Genomic DNA, 21,275 nt, shown 5'->3' on the forward strand with positions numbered 1-21,275 from the left:
ACACCAAGATGGATCCCACCGGGGTTAGAGCGTAAGATTCTCTGGGGCGCGGAGTCTAAGAGCCAGCAGGTGTTCACCAGAGCCTCGAGTGGTGAGGATGGACTTGGCTGCAACTGGCTCCAGGTCGCGACCCCCAGGGTCCCCCAGCTCACGCCCACAGTAGGCAACAGGAGGATAGGGATAGTGAGGGACAAAGCCAAGGTCGGGGCCACAAGCAGACAAGAATAGTCGGGGACACGCCAAAAGGTCAGGATCACAGGCAAACAGGGATAGTCAAAGACACGCCAAAGTCGGTAACGGAAAACAGTAGAAGAGCACACGGCAGGTAACAGGAAGCTAACACACAAGGGTTGATCAGCAAGGCTGGCCTGCAGTACACAGGTTAATATAGAGCTCTCTAATAGGAACTAGGGTGGAGCCATGCCAGAGGATGGATATAAAAGCAGACAGGTGAGGGTCGGCTGGTCTCTAGAAATGAACACATGGAGACAGGTAAGCAGACGAACTCTATTGCATAACCATGACACAAAAACTATAATACACTCATCCTACCACCTACCTAGAAGTATGCATTGGACCCTGTCAGCACAATATACACTGAAGGTTTTCTGCAACCGGTCAACAATTGTTTTCTATGTGCCATCAGATGGATGGCAGTGCATTGTAGAAAAATATATTACAGCTCATGTGCAGTTCCAAAAACAAAATAGATAATAAAATAGTCAATAGGGCTTTTAGTTGTGTGCCCCCCATGCAGCCACACAAAAGGCATTGCACAGTAAACTGGACAGTTTTAGCATGTGGCAAGTCCCCTGTGTATGTATGCATAGCTCCCAACTATCCCTGATTTTGAGGGACTGCCCCTCATTCCTCTTCATTTGCCCCTCATTTTGGTCTGATTATATATATATATATATATATATATATATATATATATATATATATATATATATATATATATACATATATTGCACTTTTTATCTTTCAAAAAAGGGTTTTGCAGCACTAAACCTTTCATCTGATTTCTAATTTGCTGCATTTGTAAAGTCCAAAAGCCAATATAAAGGAATAGTAGTGGTAAAAAAAGCACTTGTAGGTTTAACAAATCTTGTTTTTTGTACAATTCCCCTTTAACGGGGTGTGGCAAAGGGTATGTCCTATGCCTGCATACTTTTTCTGATAGGTGTCCCTCATTCCCATCTCAAAAAGTTGGGAGGTATGTGAATGTGGTCATTGCTCTATCATTTTTTCATTGTCAGATCCAACTTGCTGCTGTCATTGGTTGTCCTTTCCTTGATTGCTGAAAGTCTTGCTCATACCCTCAAGGGTTTACAGGCAGGGCTGGACTTACCATTGGGCTTCACTGGGCTCAAGCCCACGGGCCCCGCCCGATAGGGGGCCCCGCCGAGTGTACTCGGCTCACAGTCCCGCCCAGTCCCGCCCTATGATGGACATAACACAGGGAGTGGGCGTGACTGTGAACCGAGCCGAGTACTCTCAGCTCTGCTCGGGACTGCAAGAGGACCCAAGAGCCGCCGAGAGGACCCGAGAGCCACCAAGAGGACCCGAGAGCAGTTGAGATACACAGGACTCTGTATCTCAGTGGCGCCATTTTAAAATTTTCCTCCTAAAAGTTTTTTCCCTTAAAATTCCCTCCTAAACTTGGGGTGCGTGTTATACGTGGATAAATATGGTAATTTATAGAAGGTAGGGCACGAAAATGACTTAAGCCCAGGGGCCCTCACCACCCTAAGTCCTGCCCTGTTTACAGGTATGGTATACAAGGCCAAAATATCAAGGCTGCCATGAGAATGTGCTGCATATGTCTATGGGCAGGGGGAAGTAGCTGCCATATTGCAGGTCATGTAGACTTTAGTGTGTGTCTTGTGAAACAATAAACATTTTAAAGCAGGGCAATGAGCTGGAAGGGCTGTAAACCGACACAGCTTGCCCATAGGAGGATCCAAAGGTCACCTAATAGTTAGCCTCTAAAAATGGAACACGGGCAAGTTATCTGTAGCTAACTGAAGAAGTAAAACCTCTAGGATTTAGGCCAGCCTGCTAATCAGTCTAGTGCAGGAGGCAACCTATGGACTTCTTGACGAGGTAATGGGGTGATATGGCAAGAGTCCTCAAAGATTTCTGTGCAAGGTGGAGACTGTTGTGACACAAGTAAACCCAACCCTAACACTAACCTATTCTACAAGAAAAACTATTTTGGCTGGTCTGTAATTGATTTTATAATTGGTTGATTGATACCTATGTTAACGTTGTTTTCATTTTGGTCTGTGATATCCTCAGAAGCAGGTTTTTCCTACTGTATTTGAGTTTTTAAAGGGAATAAATTGTGTTATATAACTGAATGCACTGTGGTATCAGCAGCTTTGCTTTTCGCATCTTTTATAGTAGATAAACCCAAGTGGTGTTTTTTAGTGAGAATCCACACAGCAGGTAGCTAGACCTCAAACTAGCCACAACCTGTTTATTAAGTTTCTAGCATCAGAATAAACATAATCAGTTTTTCCTGTATTCAATAACTTAGGCAGGTTCTTTGAGGCAACAACCTGTTGAATAAACCCTAGCCTGTCTTGCTCTAACTATAAGCTACGTCAAAAAATGTACTAGTAAAATGGAATTTGTGTTTAAATTCCAAAAACAACTCATTATTGCTTGCTCTAACTAGACACACGTTATTTCCAGAAAGAGCGCAGCTCACGTGTTTTAAGGGTGATGCTCTCATCCTCAGAGCTCTGAGTAAGAAGGCATCACCCTTGGAATGCGTATTATGCACCCTTTGGTGGACATGCGTCTGATGGTGCGAATGATATGCCTATACGTAACTAGCTTTTGTGAATATTTTGGAATACTTCCTATCTATGCTTATGTGTAGAGCCACATTAATTTGAGTCTTTATGACTTAATGTTCATTGTAGTACTAAAAATGCAATTATTTATCAAAGGATGCCTTGCATTATTGCATTGGAAAAGTTTATTTTGAGTAGCAAAAAAAAGCAACAGATAGATCTTCAAAGTACAATTACAATTGAAAAGAGCAATACAATTGCACTGAGACGTGAGTCGCTTACAGAGTGCTGCACGATGTGATCAAAGAACATATCAATTATGTGATCACTTCTAGACAGAATACAGAACACTTAAGACGTTTTTTACAGGATTCAATTTTGCTTGAGCAGACACAACTTCTGGCCATGTGCTGGAATATGCTTCTAAGCATCCATGGGCACTGTTCTTTCCCTAACGTTGGTTGCCACAACAACTCCATTTTCCATGACTTCTTCAACCTCTTTCACCACTCTTGTTCGTATTGGTCCTAGACATAGAGGAGAATAGAGAAATTATTTTTGTGTATTTATAAAACCAATATTCTCATATGCAATTAAATGTCTAACAGCCAGAGGAACCCTGCCCAAATGTGTTTAAAAACCTCTTAAATAAATGTCATGATTTCTCTTTGTTTGTCAATGTCATCTTACCCCACTCTGTCTGTTTCCTTGAGACATTGAGTATGCTTTGACTCTAAGACTTTCCAGGGTACAACTACCCTTTAGACACTGCTCTGAACATTTACCACTTTAGCATCTGCAGATGCATCACCAGCACCATCACCAGAAGCAGTCTTTCCCGTGACCATACCAGTGCCCAGATGATCAGAAGAGTAACTAAGAGACAGTTTCTATCTTGATCATCAGTCTCATTATGAGATAAACCCTAGATGACCCTCTTGCACTTCTGGGCCCATGCACAGTAGCACAGGCTGTAAACTCATTATGTTCTTTCCCGATTAACAATCCATTACATATGACATGGATAAGTAGCCCTATACTCAGTGAAATAGTTGGTAATGTATAGGATTTAATTATCCAAGTCAATATTAGGAACTGTTATTTTTAGGAGCCATTTGTAAGATTTAAACCTGTCCTGAAATTTAAGCTGGAAGTCTGATTATAATCACTTGCGTCTATTAGGCCAGACATTCTGAACCAGGGCTCCGTGGAACCCTAAGCCCTCGTACACGCGGTCGGACATTCTGATATAAAATGTCCGATCGGACCGTGTTGTCGGATAATCCGACTGTGTGTGGGCTCCATCGGACTCTTTCTGTCGGAATATCCGACAGACAAAGTTTTAGAGCTGGGCTCTAAAACTTTCCGACAACATGATCCGATCGGACTTTGTGTTTAGAGAATTCCGATCGGACAAAGTGCCACACATGCTCAGATCAAATTCCTAGACCAAAGCTATTGGCTACTAGCCTGAACGTAGTCCCATCGTAACGAAATAATGTCGTCACGTTACGTACGATCGGATTTTCCGACAACTTTGTCCGACCGTGTGTATGCAACACAAGTTTCGGACAAAATTTTGTTGTCGGAATGTCTGACCGTGTGTACAAGGGCTAAGAGTCCTTCAAAGGTTTTGGGGAATCCTTGAGTTGTAGATGACTAACCTCCTATTTGATTGTGTCTGCACAGTTTAGGGGCCAATGCCACCTGACAGAGCTATTATGAGACAAAAAGGTTAAAAAAGGCTATAATAGACCATAGTAAATATAAGGAACAAGCTTAATATTTGGCTGTGTTATTCCAGAGCAATGAAAACAAAGCTCTTCCCTATTGAAACACCTAAACATAACTGGGTGATTCACAATGAAAAAGGTTGATTTGGTTGTAGACATACCTCCACAACCTGTCATTTTTATATATGGCCCAATTATATTACATTTTAAATGTTCAAAATGATTGTTCTGTTTAGAAGGGCATATAAATTATAGTTATGTCACATTTTAGATGTGGGACCCTGAAATGCAGTCACCTTGAGATCCTGAAGTACTTCCAGTTTGCGATCCAGTTTTTACTGCTCCGGAATCTGATCCTGATCCTGCATTGGATGCTGATCCTTGTCCAGTGCTACTGCAATTATTGAAAGAAAATATTATGTTGGCTTTTCAAGACCACAATAAGGACAAAATACGACTATTTGTTCCCCAGGTATTCTATTATGCTGTTCCTCGTTGGCATAGCCATCCATTTTGTATGGCAGTGTAGGCACCAGACACTGACCGGGGACATTGTGCCCTTAATGTATGGGCATCCATAAAGGAAACTGGCAGAATCTGTATGAAATCCACACAAAAACAGAACTTATAAATGCAGTGCAGATGTCGTCATTAATTGTCGTCTCAAAGTACTCTAGTGTGTTGTTACGTTTCACTATCAAGGAGCCTGCAATGGATGATCTTTTTTTTGCATTAGCTTAGAAGCACTCCATAGAACATAATGAAGATTTATGTTTATTCTCATGGAGAAGAAGACATAAGTAATATACAATGTAGTGATTCATGACTTTATTACTGCCTGTCAGGAAGGCTCTGTCAGAAGACAGAATAATAGCTGCAGACAAATCCCTGTTGCACGACTGCCTGGAAGAAGAGAAGCGTCAGTGCTTGCTATCGTGCAAACGCATATAAATGCAAAAATGTGGCATAGATGTCTGACTGGGCAGGGTGACAGGTGAACCACTACACACAGCAACCCTTACAGGGGCATTGCTACACAATATTCCCATCATTTCACATCCCAATGTGAATTTCGCATACCCTTCTCCTTCCAGGAGTTTGCGGTATGTCTCAATCTCGCTCTCTAGTTTTGTCTTGATGTCTAGCAGATCTTCATATTCTGCAGTCTGGCACTCTATATCTGCCCTGATCTGTGCCAGTTGCTCCTCAATGCCAGTAATCTGTATTTGCATCTGGGAAATCTTCATACAGTATTGTCCTTCTGTTTGTGCTAGATTTTCTTCAAGAGATTTTTTCTGTTCACGAGAAAACAAACAAATCATCAAATTTATATTCTGACACAATCACGCAGTCTACCATTGTGTGTTATGCCTTTAATTTTGTACCATGGTCAGTTGTGACTGAAGCTCAATCTCCAGTGCTTGAAGTGTCTTCTTTAAGTCTGAAATCTCACTCTTGCTTTGACTTGTTTGTTCTACTGTAGTTGATATTTCTTTCTTCAAACCTTCGCTCTTGAGATAAAAATAAATAAATAAATAAAGCTATAAGTTAAAGTATGCAAAGATCATATGTATGAATATTGATAATCATTTGTAAGAATCCTTGAATGGTTTCTTTATGTCAAAGTCGACCACAATCTTTTTTTCTGTATATTTTTCTTTCAAAAATACAAAAAATTCAAGCTGGCAATATCATACAAAATGGTTTAGGTCATTCAGAATAGTTCATTAGCTGTCAACACTCAAATTCCTCCTGGATTTCTCAGTGGCCTTCTGAGACGTGAGAGTATTTTTGGTCAGCTTTTGACTTCTACAACCAGGTGAAAGTACCCGATTAGAAACTTCCTTTTTTTTTAGTTCCTACACAATGTCCCAACCATCTGCTTCTATTAGTGTCATACTTTTTTTTTTAGACAATCAAAACTTTAATATAGGTTAATGAAGAGTGAATGAATCTTACCGCCTTCTTGAATTGTTCTTCTGCCTCCTTGCGATTCTTTTCAGCCATAGCCTCATATTGTTCCCTGAGATTGTTCATCTCCTTTAGAAGGTCATTTCCTGGTACAGCATTCAATTGTACGTTAACATCGCTGGCAGATGTTCCCTGGGATCCCTTAATCTCCTACAGATAAAAAATAAAAAAAAATAAAAATAGAAAAAATCCAAAAAAAATAAAAATCAGCTTCATTCTCACCTTCAATATGGAGCACAGTACTGTTTTTTTTTTCTTTTAATGCAATATATCTTTGGTTTTCTGGGTTGAATGACAGCAAGCAGGGCCGCTGATAGGCCAGTACAACTGGCCCTGCTGTACCGGGCCTGACCAGCAGGGGGGCCTGGGCAACCTGAACTGCAAAATTTTATGTATTAAAAAAAAAAAAAAAAGTTCCTCCTCCACCGATCAGTGCCCGCCCATTTTTTTTTTTTAAAATGTGCTATGCGCTGTGTTCATTCCAGTATGCGGCTGCAGGGGAGGGACTCTTTCCTGTATTTCGAGCGCGGAAGAATACGTCTTCTGCACCCGCTCCGCACAAGTCCCGGCCAGCATATAATGTTATGGTGTTGCGGAGTGATATTCCCAATCCTCTCTCTCTCTGCGTCACAAGAACTTAGTAGCAGAGTGATCAAGTCGAGATCTTGTGGACAATTACAGGTGACAAGGTGAGGTGTATGCTTGCTTGGGGGGGGGCTTGAAGTTCAACATCTGCAAATGCAATACATACCCAGCCAATACCCAGCCAATACCCTGCAAATATTCTGCAATGCATACCCTGTCAATACTCTGCAATACATACCCTGCCAATACTCTGCAATACATACCCTGCCAATACTCTGCAATACTTACCCTGCCAATACTCTGCAATACTTACTCCGCCAATACTCTGAAATACTTACCCTGCAAATACTCTGCAATACATAACCTGCCAATACTCTGCAATACATACCCTGCCAATACTCTGCAATACTTACCCTGCCAATACTCTGCAATACTTACTCCGCCAATACTCTGAAATACTTACCCTGCCAATACTCTGCAATACATAACCTGCCAATACTCTGCAATACATACCCTGCCAATACTCTGCAATACATACCCTGCCAATACTCTGCAATACATACCCTGCCAATACTCTGCAATACATACCCTGCCAATACTCTGCAATACATGCCCTGCCAATACTCTGCAATACATACCCTGCCAATACTCTGCAATACTTACCCCGCCAATTCTCTGCAATACATACCCCGCCAATTGTTTCAAGGCAGGGTCTGGGGAGGGGCAATGGGTGGGGCCAGGGGCGGGGCTGAAGGAGGGACCAGGGGCGGGGCCAGGGTGGAGCTGAAGGGGGCCCCATTAGGTAGGCTGTACGGGGCCCCATGATTTCTATCAGCGGCCCTGACAGCAAGCATCAGCCAAACCACTTTCTTTGAGCCTAGGCTCTTATTGACCCATCCCTAGCCAGTGACTAGACAGTGAAGCAGAAAATTGATGAGCTCATCTCTTCGTCAATGATTTTACACACAATCAGCATGGTCCATGTCAACACATAAACTGACTGGCTCCTTTTGCTACTTTTTTCCCACTCTGAGCTCTGATGTACAGGAATTACAAAAGTCTAATACAAAGCCAGATTCAATTACATTGCTCGCATTAGAAATATATATATGTAATAATAACGAATACAGAGCTGAGTTATTTTTGTATTTTATATCTGCCTTGAGCTCAGTGTTAATGTTTAAATTCAGTCAAAATGTTTCTTTAGTTTTGGATGAAGAGAGACAATTAGAATCCATTTTGAGTGACAAGATTTTTTACCAGATAGGCATTGAGCAAAAATCATCTGCAATGGGGCAATAAAAACTTGACTTGAGTCCTAGCCTTCCTCTACTGAAATAATAAAAACACTTTTTATTTTTGTGTATCTGTGGGAGATACATTATTGCTGCATTTCCCATTCAGTGAACCCGTTGTCACCCGAACAGTAAAGACCTTACAGGGTTTCATCAAGGCCCTCTATTTGTTGGCTTTAAGGCGGGAATCAATCCAAAACTACAATAAAATAATTTTGTATGGATTCACGCCTTAAAACCAACAAATAGAGGGCCTTGATGAGACTTTTTTAGATTTTACCTCCTCGTGGTTCTGCTTGAGAAGAGCCAGTTCTTCAATAAGACCTTCAAGCTGAGATTCCAGATCAGATCTGGCCATTGTCAATTCATCCAGGACTTTACGAAGGCCATTAATATCAGCTTCGACACTGCGTCGGAGAGCAAGTTCATTCTCATACCTGGCAAGGTAATCAAAAATATATATATGGATTTTCAATAAATGTGCAGATATACCATTTGCTTTTGGTCAAGAATTGCTATTAATTTTTTTTTTTTATTCAGGGTTTATAACGTTATTACAGAATAAGAATTTGTAACAAATATGATAAACTGAACAGTGCATCGCCAAGACATGAACACATGCAACTGTTAAGTCTCATTCTGCACAACTCAGATGTGTAGGTAGCATTAAAACATATGAACATACAGTATCTTTTCCTAGTAGTGCTTGAGTTTGACAAACAGAAGCTTTCTCTTGTACTCAAGAGTGAGGTACCTGTGTTGGGTATTGCTAATATGGTGGAATATAAGGCTGTGTCCAGAACTGCTCGTTCCTTTGTGATGGGTTACATAGTATAATTATAGAGCATAGGCCATTATAAAAATAGTTTATGGTTGGTGGTGTAGTAAGCAACAAATTAAAATAGGCAACGTGGAAAAAAGTAGAAGATATAGCTGGGGAAGGCAGTCTTGGGGATAATCCACTTCAAAGGGCCAGTCATTGGGGGGGGGGGGGGGGGGGGTAATATTTGCTCAAGAATTTTAATGACCAAGGTAGCAAGATTTCCTGTCTTCTGGGGAATGCTTGAAATGTTAATTGTGCCTAAGCATTACTCTAAACCATTACCCTACGTCTTTAATCCTGAAAAATAGTAGAGTGTGGCTGTGGCTGTGTCTGTGTCTTAAAGTTTAATATATCCATTCAAGTAGCAGGTCTGGACACAATTCTAAGGGCTTTCAAACAAAATTAGTTGACCCAATGATGGCAAGATGGAAAATTGAATTATTTAGTAGTTCCATGTGAATGTTCAAACAAAATTCTACTGGTGTATGACCATTTTAAAGCAATATGCCTGTGACTGCTAGTGTTACGAGATTTGTCACTACGGTAAAACTCATTGTTCTCCTAAGGGCCTGCTGGAAAGGAGGAAAAGAAGCTGCACCTGGTAATTTTAATTTCTGCTTAATTGATACTAGGCTTCTGTACTTTCTGCACTGTACTTCTGCTGCTTTTGTATTATTACTCCACCAGTCATCAGGGAGGAAGCTCTAATTTAAGGAGGAAAAGCCCTGCTTATCTACTAATATGGTCGCTTGGTTTCCAAAATGTGAAAAAAGGCATGGCAAGTCAGTAATAGGGAGAAGATAAGTGGCAGATTAATACTGGTGACTAGTACTTAGTCTTCCTTTTGCCTTTTTGGGCACAGCTTCCACAGTTCAGGTCATCTTTAACAATAACTGGTCACAGAACAAATCAAGTCTTGCTTGGGCTGACACCTGTTGAAAGCCTGTAGGGAGTGTCAAAGATACATGACAGCCAACGGTATCTTTCATGCCACTTAATAAGCTGGCTGAAAACCACATCCTTATTTTTCACTTAAAGTAGATCGGTGCTGGCAGTGCTTGAGGCTGAACATTTCCTTCAGGCTTGCACAGTTGTAAAGGCTCCTATACTATACTGAAGTTGTTTACTCTGACTTCACTGCGCACTACTTAGTTTTCATTAGAAGCAACAGTAAGTTGGATAGAGCTCACCTAATTTCCTGGCTGGAAGACATCCAGCATCATTTACTATCCATCCTTACTGTACCTTGCATGTCTCTTTCATTCATTGAATTACAGATCTTTTAAATATGGGGGCTCAGTGACACACAAGGACATTACCTAGTATAGCCTGCCTAAGAATGCCCACAACTCTAGACTGATATCCACCCATGAAAACATTTTTCTATATGCATAACTCCTCCACATCCTCTGGTCAACTGTCTGGTGCAAGGCAGGCCTAAAGGTTAATGTCCAGGACAGCCTTGTGGGAGTATGTCCTCACTCTAGGTTTAACTACTAGTGGCAGTAAGTAAAGGCACTTGATTAGATTCATAGACTAAAAGCATCTAGTCAATGGTCTTCCAGATGTTTTTGGAGAGGGTGATATGTAAAATAGGCAGTAATATTCTCAAGGAAGGGAAAGAGTTGGAATAGGAATAAAAGGGTGGCATCTGAGGACACCTTCGTGAATCTTGGTTGGGTTTGTGTAGTGACAGCAATACCATGGTGAGAGTAATACAATTTATGCAGTATGTATATATAGTATAAGTATAATATCATCATTAAACAGCCACGTCCATGTTTATGATAAGGATTCAAATGAGCAAAGTCTGCAAAGGTGGTATTACAGTACTTGATTTTCCCATATTACTTAAAACAGTGGCATCTTAATTCCCCTATTTGGATGCTCAGATTCCCATGTTATCCTTGTTCTGTAATCTCAAAAAAGATCTAATACCCAAAGGAGGCCACTTGTCAATTGGCAGAGCCAGTTTAACCACTTGGGATCCGCGCTATTGCCAAATGACGGCATTAGCGCGGACCTACTTTTCCGGGACTACATCTATTGACGTCGTCCCGTGCACGAGCGGCCTGCGCGCCCCCTGAGGGGCGCGCGCGGCGCGCTCTGTGATCGGCGAGTCCGCGAGACTCGCCTGATCACCGATCCGAGCAAGGGGTCGATCCCGACCCCTTATCAAGTGATCAGCTGTCAGCCAATGACAGCTGATCATGTGATAGAACGGAGCCAGTAATCGGCTATTATTCCTCCTCGCGCTGACAGCGCGAGGAGAAAAAAAAGAGCCGATCACCGGCGGCCGTGATCGGGACATCAGTCCCGATCATGGCCAGCCCTGCTAGTGCCCACCTGCCCCCTGCCAGTGCCCACCTGCCCCACCTGCCCACCAACATTAATAAAATGTTAGTGCCACCCAGCATTGCCCACAGTGCCACCCAGCAGTGCCACCCAGCAGTGCCCACAGTGCCACCCAGCAGTGCCCACAATCTGCCTCAACAAAGGTGCTGCACCCCAGTGCCACATATCCGTGCCCATCAGTGTCATCTACCAGTGTCCATCAGTGCCCATCAGTGCTGCCCATCAGTGCCCAGCAGTGCCACCTATCAGAGCCACCTATCAGAGCCACCTATCAGTGCCCATCAGTCCCATCTATCCGTGCCACCCATCCGTGCCACCCATCCGTGCCACCCATCCGTGCCATCTTATCTGTGCCCATCTTTGCCCATCAGTGCCGCCTTATCTGTGCCTATTAGTGCCGCCTTAACTATGCCTATCAGTGCCCACCAGTGCAGCCTATCAGTGCCCACCAATGCAGCCTATCAGTGCCCACCAATGCAGCCTATCAGTGCCCACCAGTGCAGCCTATCAGTGCACACCAGTGCAGCCTATCAGTGCCCACCAGTGCAGCCTATCAGTGCCCACCAGTGCAGCCTATCAGTGCCGCCTCATCAGCGCACTTCAATGAAGGAGAAAAATGACCTGTTTGCAAAATTTTATAACAAACTATTAAACATGATTTTTTTTTTTTTGCATCTTTTTTTGTTTGTTTAGCAAAAAATAAAACTCCGAGCTGTAATTAAATACCACCAAAAGAAAGCTCTATTTGTGGGAAAAAAATGATAAAAATTTCATTTGGGTACAGTGTTGTATGCCCGCGCAATTGTCATTCAAAGTGCATCAGCGCTGAAAGCTGAAAATTGGTCTGGGACTGAGGGGGGTTTAAGTGCCCAGTAAGCAAGTGGTTAAGCTATTAACCTAGATGTTTTCCTTCCTCTGACTTAAATAATCAGTCTAACCAATGGCTTTGCCTTTCGAACAGACAATAAAGTCAACTCACTTCATTTTGAAGTCATCTGCTGCCAGTCTGGCATTGTCACTCTGCAGGATTATTTGGGCATTGTCATTGTTGGCGGCAATGATCTGTAAGAAAAAAATGAGCAGTTCAATCTCTGTTTTAATTCTAACATCTCTACAAGATAAATACATTTTGAATCTGATAACGTTAGCACAGTACAAAAGGTTTCCCTATTTTATTTTTGCCACAGGTTACTGTAATAAAATGAAATTTCAGTAAAAATAACCAAAGAAAGTGGACACACATATACAGACTGGTGTGCCCACAATTTTAAAGAAGGTAGCTACCATAGGGTAGGGTAGCTACATTTAACTAAAAATTTCAGCCCCACTTACTTACACTAATAATTTTCAAATCTTGCCATCTGAGTTCATCACAGCTGGCAGCTTGGTGGCATACACACGAGCGGATTTCTCAGTAGGAACTGGGTCCGGCGGAGTTCTGGCGGAAAAATTTGAAACATGTTCCATTTCTAAAGTCTGTCAGACTTTTGCAAATCAAAAGTCCGCTGCAGCCCAAACACGATCGAATGGTCTGCCAGAATCATTCCGTCTGACTTTTGATGTTGAAATGTCCGGTCGTGTGTACGTGGAATAAGCTTTTCCTGAAAGTGTATGTCAATTTAATCTTTTTTTTTATTTTTATAGAGTGGGGATAGAATAGGACCACTCTTGGATCTCTAAATCTATCCTGGGCTTCATTTGAAAGATTTCCCCACCCTTACCATCCCGGTGGCAACATTTTCACCAGACAGGGAGTAAAGGCAAAATCTACACGAACAGACAAAAAATATAAATAAAATATTTTTTTTCATCAGAGTAAGGGAAGATTAGAACTACTGTTAGCTTTTCATTGCTGTCTGTATCCCTCTTCAGATTTTTCCTCACTTATTGATTCTAATGGAGCCTCAGATTGTAGTAAATAAACAGTTCTAATTCGTATTGTGCCCCTAATGTTTTATAATCAGGCAAATCAGTTGTACTGCATATGCAAAGTGTTTAAAGTGTGCATTTTATTTAAGGCACACAACAAACTAACATGTACAAAGGGAGAAAATTATTCTCCTAAAATATCTATTAAATCAAGCCTGCTCTACAAATATGTTTTAGCATCATTGACATGTGACTGGTATAATCACGGCAAGGTTCCTTTAAAAAGGAATACATGCATTATTTACAATAAATCCCCCAATTATTTTATTGTAGCCAAATAAATAACAAACAACTTACTTTAGTCTGTAGATCTTTAATGGTGGTAAAGTACTTAGAGTAGTCTTTTCCTGCTTCTCCTGTGCTACCACCAGGCCTTTGTTTCTCCAAAAATTCCTTAATCTTTTTTTCATATTCAGCATTTGCTTCCTCAAGCTGTCGGACTTTGTCCAGGTATGAAGCCAAACGGTCATTAAGGTTCTGCATTGTTTGTTTCTCATTGCCACTGAAAATGCCCTCACCTCCTCCATAGCCACCACCTGCACCTCCAAATCCTGCATCAAAACCACCACCAAAACCTGCTCCAGCACCACCACCAAAACCTGCTCCAGCACCACCACCATAGCCTGCTCCAGCACCACCACCAAAACCTGCTCCAGCACCACCACCATAGCCTGCTCCAGCACCACCACCGGCTCCTTGGCCATAAAATGCTCCTCCTCCATGACTAAATCCACCAGCTCCTTGACTATATCCACCAGCTGCCTGACCAAAATCTCCGCCAAAGCCACCTACTCCACACTGACCATAACCACCAACACCTCCACCATAGCCTCCTGAGGTGGAGCCCATGCTCACAGACTTGGAGGATTGTTTAAAAGAGTAAGACATGTTTCAAGCAAAAGGTCACCCTATCCAGAGAAAAAAAAGAGCAGCTCCAGTGGAAAGAGTGATTTGTGAAGAAATATCATTCTTTTTATATAAGATCTAAAGGGTGTGTCGAATATTAATGTTTTCTTTTTCTTCACACAGTACAGTTGCTTGCCAAGTTTTGGCACTGTTTATAATTTGGATCAATTATCATTAATCAGCTTGTATCACTCTATCACTTCTCTCCCTTATGATGTTTGTCACGTTGGCAGGATTTTTTTGAGGGGAGTAGACCCAGAACACCTAATAAGTCATTTACATTTAATGTTGCCTAATAATTATCTATAAGCGCTGTGCAGTATGATGAGACACAGCAAAACTAGATATGCTTTAACATACATATTGTTGTTATCTGCTGGGAATTGCAATTTAACCACTTCTGCCCTGAAAGGATTTACCCCCTTGCTGACCAGAGCACTTTTTGCGATTCGGCACTGCGTCGCTTTAACTGACCATTGCGCAGTCGTTCCCCACAAATAGAGCTTTCTTTTGGTTTTATTTTTTTGCGCAACATTTTTGGAAGAAAAGCAATATTTTTTACTTTTTGCTATAATAAATATCCCCCAAAAATATATAAAAATATATAACATATTTAGGCTAATATGTCTCTACATATTTTTGGTAAAAAAATTGCACTAAGTGTATATTGATTGGTTTGCGCAAAAGTTATGAAGTCTACAAAATAGCGGATAGTTTTATGGCATTTTATGCATTATGGCATTCTGATTATAAATCTTTTTTTATTAGTAATGGTGGCAATGTGCGATTTTTAATGGTGACTGTGACATTATGGCGGATACATCTGATACTTTTGACACTATTTTGGGACCATTGTCATTTATACAGCTATCAGTGTTATAAAAATGCACTGATTACTGTGTAAATGACACTGGCAGGGAATGGGGTTAAACACTAGGGGGAGATCAAGGGGTTTGGTGTGTCCTAGGGAGTGATTCTAATTGTGGGGGGTGGGCTACTACTCACATGACAGCGATCACTGCTCCAGATGACAGGGAGCAGTGATCTCGGTCACGTCACTAGGCAGAACAGGGAAATGCCTTGTTTACAAAGGCATCTCCCCGTTCTTCTGCTCCGTGACACGATTGTGGGGCACCCAGCAGCATTGAGTCCAGGGTCACAGAGCACATGGCAGGCACGCATGCCCACAATGTTTTTCTTAAAGGGGACGTACCTGTACCCCTATTTGCCCAGCCGTGCCATTGTACCGACGTATATTGCTGTGCGGTGGTCAGCATGTGGTTAAGGTGGACCTGCTAATGAACACAGTTGTTATAATAGTGGATATAACCCATTCAAATGTATGAAAACCCAAACATCTGAATCCAGTAAGTAGTTGTTGTACTTATCTAAAAAAGTTTAATTGTTTTTATATGTCCATATCAATTAAATTATAGAAGCAAAGTGCATCCACAGGCACCGCCTTTTTCTGTAGCGACAGCACTTACACAGATGGCTGGCACATTCTACCATAGCTACAGCAGTATAACTGTGATATTCAAGCAATAGTGGAGCTCGTACATTCACAAGAATTTTTTTTCAAAGAGACTGAGGGATGTGCCAATCAAAGGAGAGAAAAAAAGAGAGAGGAAAACTTATTTTTTTTTGCACAAGAACATGTCAATGACAACAGTTGTTCTACAACAGTTATTTTTGCAAAGGTTTGGATCTGCTTGAACTTGTTTAAGTAGCAAGGGAATATCCTTTTGTACCTAATTGACCTCTGAATGGTTACTTGCTAGGCAATTTGCAGCTGTTCTGCTTTTTTTTGTGAATGCTGCAATTGGCCCTTTCCTTCAGGGATAATCCCTTTTCAGGGTCCCCCCTCTTTAATCAATACTCATCTCTGCACCCCTTTACCCCCTGTACATTTCACCAATACTCAAAGCTGCACCCTCGCTTTCACCAACGATCACCTCTGCAACCCCCTGTACCCATTTTACCAATACTCACCTCAGCACTCCTGCCCCCCCCAATTCCCCCCTTTCATCAATACTCACCTTTGCACCCCCACACCTCTTTTTTACCTACACTCACTCCTGCATCCCTCATACCTATTTTTCATCAATACTCACCTCTGCACCTTCCATGTCCCCCTTTTTAAACAATGCTCACCTCTGCAACCCATCTGTAGCACTTATTTACCAGTACACACCTCTGCACCCCACCCCGCCCCCCCTTTTTCACTAATACACATCTCTGCCCCCCATACCCATTTTACAAATATTCACCTCTACACCCCCCCATGCCCCTCCTTCATTAATACTCTCCGCTGCACCCCCTGTACTTTTTCACCAATATTCACCTCTGCACCCCCCAACTCTCTTTTACCAACTTCTTTGCAACTCTCCTTTAACACTTTTTTATCAAGCAGTTTAATGCTAGTTAGTTCAGTCCTAACTAGACCCTCCCGGTTTCTTTCATGTTAAATCAGTGTTCTTTGCAGAGACAGGGCTTAGAAATGTATGCTCTTTGCAAAGAGAGAGTTTAGGAAAGTTATTGTTATGTCACACTTTAAAAAGAAATAACTTCTTCTGTGCTGCACTTATCTGAAGTAAAATTGTATTGAACTCAATGTCTGTGTCATATTGGAAAGTGATTGTAAACCCTAGGACAAAAAAAAACCCTGCAAGACAAAGGCATAATGAGCTAGTATGCTGTCAGTGCTGGGCTCAGCCCTTCCTTCTCTGAGCTGGCCGCTCAGCTGTCAGCTAATTGCCAGCTCCTATCACTCCACAGTTACTCAGCTGTTGTTCATATCCTGCTCGTCAGTCCTGCCTACTTAAGCCGTCCAGTCCAGAGGAGCTCTGCCTTCGCCTTGGTCAACATCACAAGAAACATCTCCTGCATTCCTGTTTAAAGTCTGGCTTTTCTGACATCCCTTCTGGCTCCAGATCCTGCTTACTGTTCCACTACTTTGATCCCTGACTTCTGGCTTGGCTCACTATCTGTTCCAGTTACTGAACTCTGGCTATGTTTTGACCACATTTGTTCTTTTTACTTTTTTTATTAAAAAAGTGTGATTTAACTGTACTTCTGTCTCGGTCTGCTTTCATGGTTTCTGACATATGCATAGCATACTAGCTCATTATGAATTACTTACCTGAGATTCTTTTTGTTTACAAACTTTTTTTATTTGGTACAAAAGGTGGTACAAAATATATAGTACAGTAGTATAAAACAAATCACAGAGAGTTCAATATACATTTGAGCATATAATAAACATATGTGGTATAAATAACCTTCCTTGACAGTAAAAAAAAAGGAAAAAAGGGTGAATTCTGTCATATTTTTGGGTATTTATATTTTTAATTCTTTTTGGGGGGTAACACTTACTTTATATATGTAGGCAGCTCAAGTTTCAAAGACTAGATATAAATGTGGACATTATTCGGGGTTGAAAAACTCATTGCTATGTTCAAACCAGGGATCCCATTTTTTATTGTATATATGCATAGTGTTTTGAACAGAATGAAATATTTTCTCCATTAAGTTAATGTTTAGAATCCTTGTCTTAAGATGTCTTAGTGGGACTGTAGATGATTTCCAGTGATATGCAATTAACCAGTGGACTGCTACACATATAGTATTTATTAATCTCATATTATGAGTGGGGAGATCTATAATTGGGGAGAAGAGGAGGCAGTTGTGTAATGATAAAACTATATTTTTATCTGATATTTTGGAAGCAAACTTTTCTAGTTGCCTCCAAATATATGTGATCTTATCACATGCCCAGAAAATATGTGAAAAAGATCCTATAGAGTGGCATTCTCTAAAGCATGTAGGGGAGGAGGAAGGGAAGATGGTGTGGAGTTTAATTGGGGTGTAATACCATCTAGTGAATAATTTTAAGGCCGTTTCTTTAATGGCAATAGATTTTGTACATTTATGCAAATTATTTATACAAACATCCCAATTAACCGCAGTGTATGAGAAATTTGATTCTTGTTCCCATTTAATCATGTATGGGAGTTTGTTTATGCTTGTAGTGTTAGATAGATTAAAGTATACTTCCGAGATAAAGCCACGTTTTCTAGGTGATTTAAGGCAGAGGTTTTCATAGAAGGATGGAGCTTGAGTATGCGTGGTTTGATAATGTTTAATAAAAAATTGTTTAATCTTAAGATAATTGTTAAGTTCTGTTTCTGGGACTTGATATTTTGCCTTAGAGAAAGAAATGAAATTTGAGCCTTCAATGAAACAATAAAGAAATGTAAGGTTATTATTAATCCACCAAGTAAGATCTGCAGGGTCTTGAAGGTAGTGGTGGAGTTTTGGGTCTCCTATAAAGGAGGCGTGTGGTGGGGTTTTGGAGATAAGATTACATTTTTGGTTATACAATTTCCACAATTGGTAAGACTGAAAGACAATTTGATTCAAAGAGTCAATTTTTGGGTTGGGAATTTTGTTTCCCCAAAGTAAAGGGCGAATGGGAAAATTGAATTTTTTTCTAATGCGACCCATGGAACCCTTGGGTTCGGGATATGCCATTGGGCGATTTGGGTTAATATGGCTGATAGGTAATATAACCAAAAATCAGGGAGGGCCCAGTCCTCCCTGTTTTTGGGATCTATATAGAATTAATTTTGAAAGGCGCGGGTGAGAGTCTGACCAAATAAATTTATTAATATCGGATTGAAACTTCGTAATCAATGCTTTATTAAGTCTGACAGGGAGCGCTCTAAATAAATATAGAATTTTGGGGAGTAGTGTCATTTTAATTGCTGTTATCCTGCCCAGGAATGAAATTTTATATGATTTCCACATTTTCAATGTGGCTCTCAGCTTATGTATCAATGGAATGTAATTTTTAGTCCCTAAATCCAGAAAAGTAGGGGTAAGGTGAATACCTAGGTAGGGGAGAGAATCTAAAGAATAGGAAAAATTGAAAGAGGTACGTAGGGATTCCAGGTTTGAGGTTGGTATATTTATCGGCATACCCAACGACTTAGAAACGTTTACTGTTAAGCCTGATAGAGATGAGAAAATATTAAGCGTTTGTAATAGGTTGGGTAATGCTTCATGAGGTTGAGAGAGGAAAATTAACATATCGTCTGCATACATGCTTAATTTATATGAATTATGTGTAGTGGAGTAGCTCTTAATGCAGTCATGAAGAAGGATAGATGTAGCTAATGGTTCAATCGCTAGTGCGAATAGTAGTGGGGAAAGGGGACATCCCTGCCGTGTTCCTCTACTAATTTTGAAAAAATCTGAATTGCAGCCTGGAATTCTAATTCTTGTGGAGGGGTTGTGATAAAGTGCATGAAAAGCATGCACAAATGCTCCATCGAAGCCATATCTTTGAAGGATTAGATCTAAAAATTTCCAGGAGACACTGTCAAATGCCTTATTAATATCCAGGCTCAGCATTAAAAGGGGTTTAGAGCGTAAGTTTTCATCCTGTATAATGTTAGTGACTAGTCTGATGTTATCAGTAATTTGTCTTCCCGGTATAAAGCCAGATTGAAAAGGGGAGATAAGTGCGGGGATGATTGAGGAAAGTCTATTGGCCAGGAGTCTACTGAAAATCTTCAGATCGTTGTTTATAACAGAGATTGGTCTGTAGTTTTGTGGTAGTGTGTGATCTTTATTAGGTTTTGGGATGAGAGACATATTGGCCAACAACATTTCCTCTGGGAATTGTTCCCCTTTTAGGATCTTATTGAATACTTTCATGAGGTGGGGAATTAGAAGTTGTTGATATTGTTTGTAGTATAGCGATGTAAAACCGTCAGGGCCTGGAGCTGAGTTTTTTTTTTAAGAGACTTAATAATTTGAACTAATTCTTCTTCAGAACAGGGTGAATTCAGAGTATCCTTTTGGTTTTGATTTAATTGAGGGAAAGGGATATTATTCAGCCAGGAAAGTGAGGAGGGAGGGAGTGGGAGATTAGGTGATGAAAGGAGATCAGAGTAACATTTTTTAAATATTGAGAGTATCTCCTGAGGATGTGTGACTAACTGATTTGTGTTATTCTTAAGCTTGTATATATGGGTAGGTTTTATAGATTGATTAAGTTTACGGGCAAACATTGTAGAGTAGGAATTACTGGATAGTAGGAATTTGGCTTTCGACCAACGAAGGGCTTTCTCTGCTTTGAACGTTAGTAGAGCGTCCAATTCATTACGTTTAGTTGTAATTAGTTTGAACATATCAGGGTCGTGTGTGTGCTTATGGTCTTTATATAGATTATGAAGGTCTTTGGTGAGGGAGTGAATTTTTTCTAACCTAGCCCTATTACATTGTGCCGCTCTTTTAATAAAATGGCCTCTTATTACGGCTTTATGTGCTAACCATGTTGTGGAGGGGGAGATATCCGGGGTGACATTGGCTGAGAAATACTCTCTAATTTTTCCGAAGCCAGGTCTAGTTGATGAGCCGGGTCTGATAATAAGGAGTCATTCAATCTCCATGAATACGGAGTAGGGGCAAGGCCTATAAATTTGGTGTTAAGGGAGATAATGTGGTGGTCTGACCAAGAGCATGAGTGTATTTCAGCATTCAGCGTGTTGGCTAGTATTATCGGGGTGCAAAAAATAAAATCTAAATGGGAATATGAATCATGTGGGTGAGAGTAAAATGTATAATCCCTTGCACCTATATTCAACGCTCTCCAAGAATCAATCAATTGTAGGTCATTAATATGGGAAGTGGTGGTTTTAGAGAATGTTCTGGAGTGTTGATTCTCTTTACTTCTGTCAAGGTGTGGGTGAGGAACTGAATTAAAGGGGTTGTAAAGGTAATTTTTTTATTTTCTACATAGGTTCCTATAAGCTAGTGCATTGTTGGTTCACTTATCTTTTCCTTCGATTTCCCTTCTAAATGTTTT

The 21,275-nt window shown here is 40.9% G+C and overlaps 1 protein-coding gene across 1 annotated transcript; it reads right to left on the reverse strand.

Moving 5' to 3' along the window:
• Positions 1 to 2,986: 2,986 nt before the first annotated feature.
• Positions 2,987 to 14,426, reverse strand: LOC143935763 (keratin, type I cytoskeletal 12-like). The gene is made up of 8 exons (XM_077459870.1): positions 13,793 to 14,426; positions 12,546 to 12,628; positions 8,669 to 8,825; positions 6,497 to 6,658; positions 5,923 to 6,048; positions 5,618 to 5,832; positions 4,834 to 4,931; positions 2,987 to 3,331 (listed from the first exon to the last, which is right to left on the reverse strand). The coding sequence occupies exons 1-8, from the start codon at positions 14,381 to 14,383 to the stop codon at positions 3,228 to 3,230; spliced, it is 1,536 nt and encodes a 511-aa protein (XP_077315996.1). The 5' UTR covers positions 14,384 to 14,426; the 3' UTR covers positions 2,987 to 3,227.
• Positions 14,427 to 21,275: the final 6,849 nt, after the last annotated feature.

Source organism: Lithobates pipiens, unplaced genomic scaffold (genome assembly GCF_037356315.1).
Source record: "Lithobates pipiens isolate NorthernLeopardFrog02 unplaced genomic scaffold, aLitPip1_a1.2 Scaffold_28, whole genome shotgun sequence".
Classification (NCBI taxonomy): Eukaryota; Metazoa; Chordata; class Amphibia; order Anura; family Ranidae; genus Lithobates; species Lithobates pipiens.

Coding starts and splice junctions, on each gene's coding strand:
- LOC143935763 (XM_077459870.1), bottom strand. CDS start 14,383: ATGTCTTACTCTTTTAAACAATCCTCCAAGTCTGTGAGCATGGGCTCC. Junction 6,659..8,668: donor TCAAGCAGAACCACGAGGAG/GTAAAATCTAAA, acceptor TTTTATCTGTAG/GAGATTAAGGGATCCCAGGG. Junction 6,049..6,496: donor AAGAACAATTCAAGAAGGCG/GTAAGATTCATT, acceptor TTTTATCTCAAG/AGCGAAGGTTTGAAGAAAGA.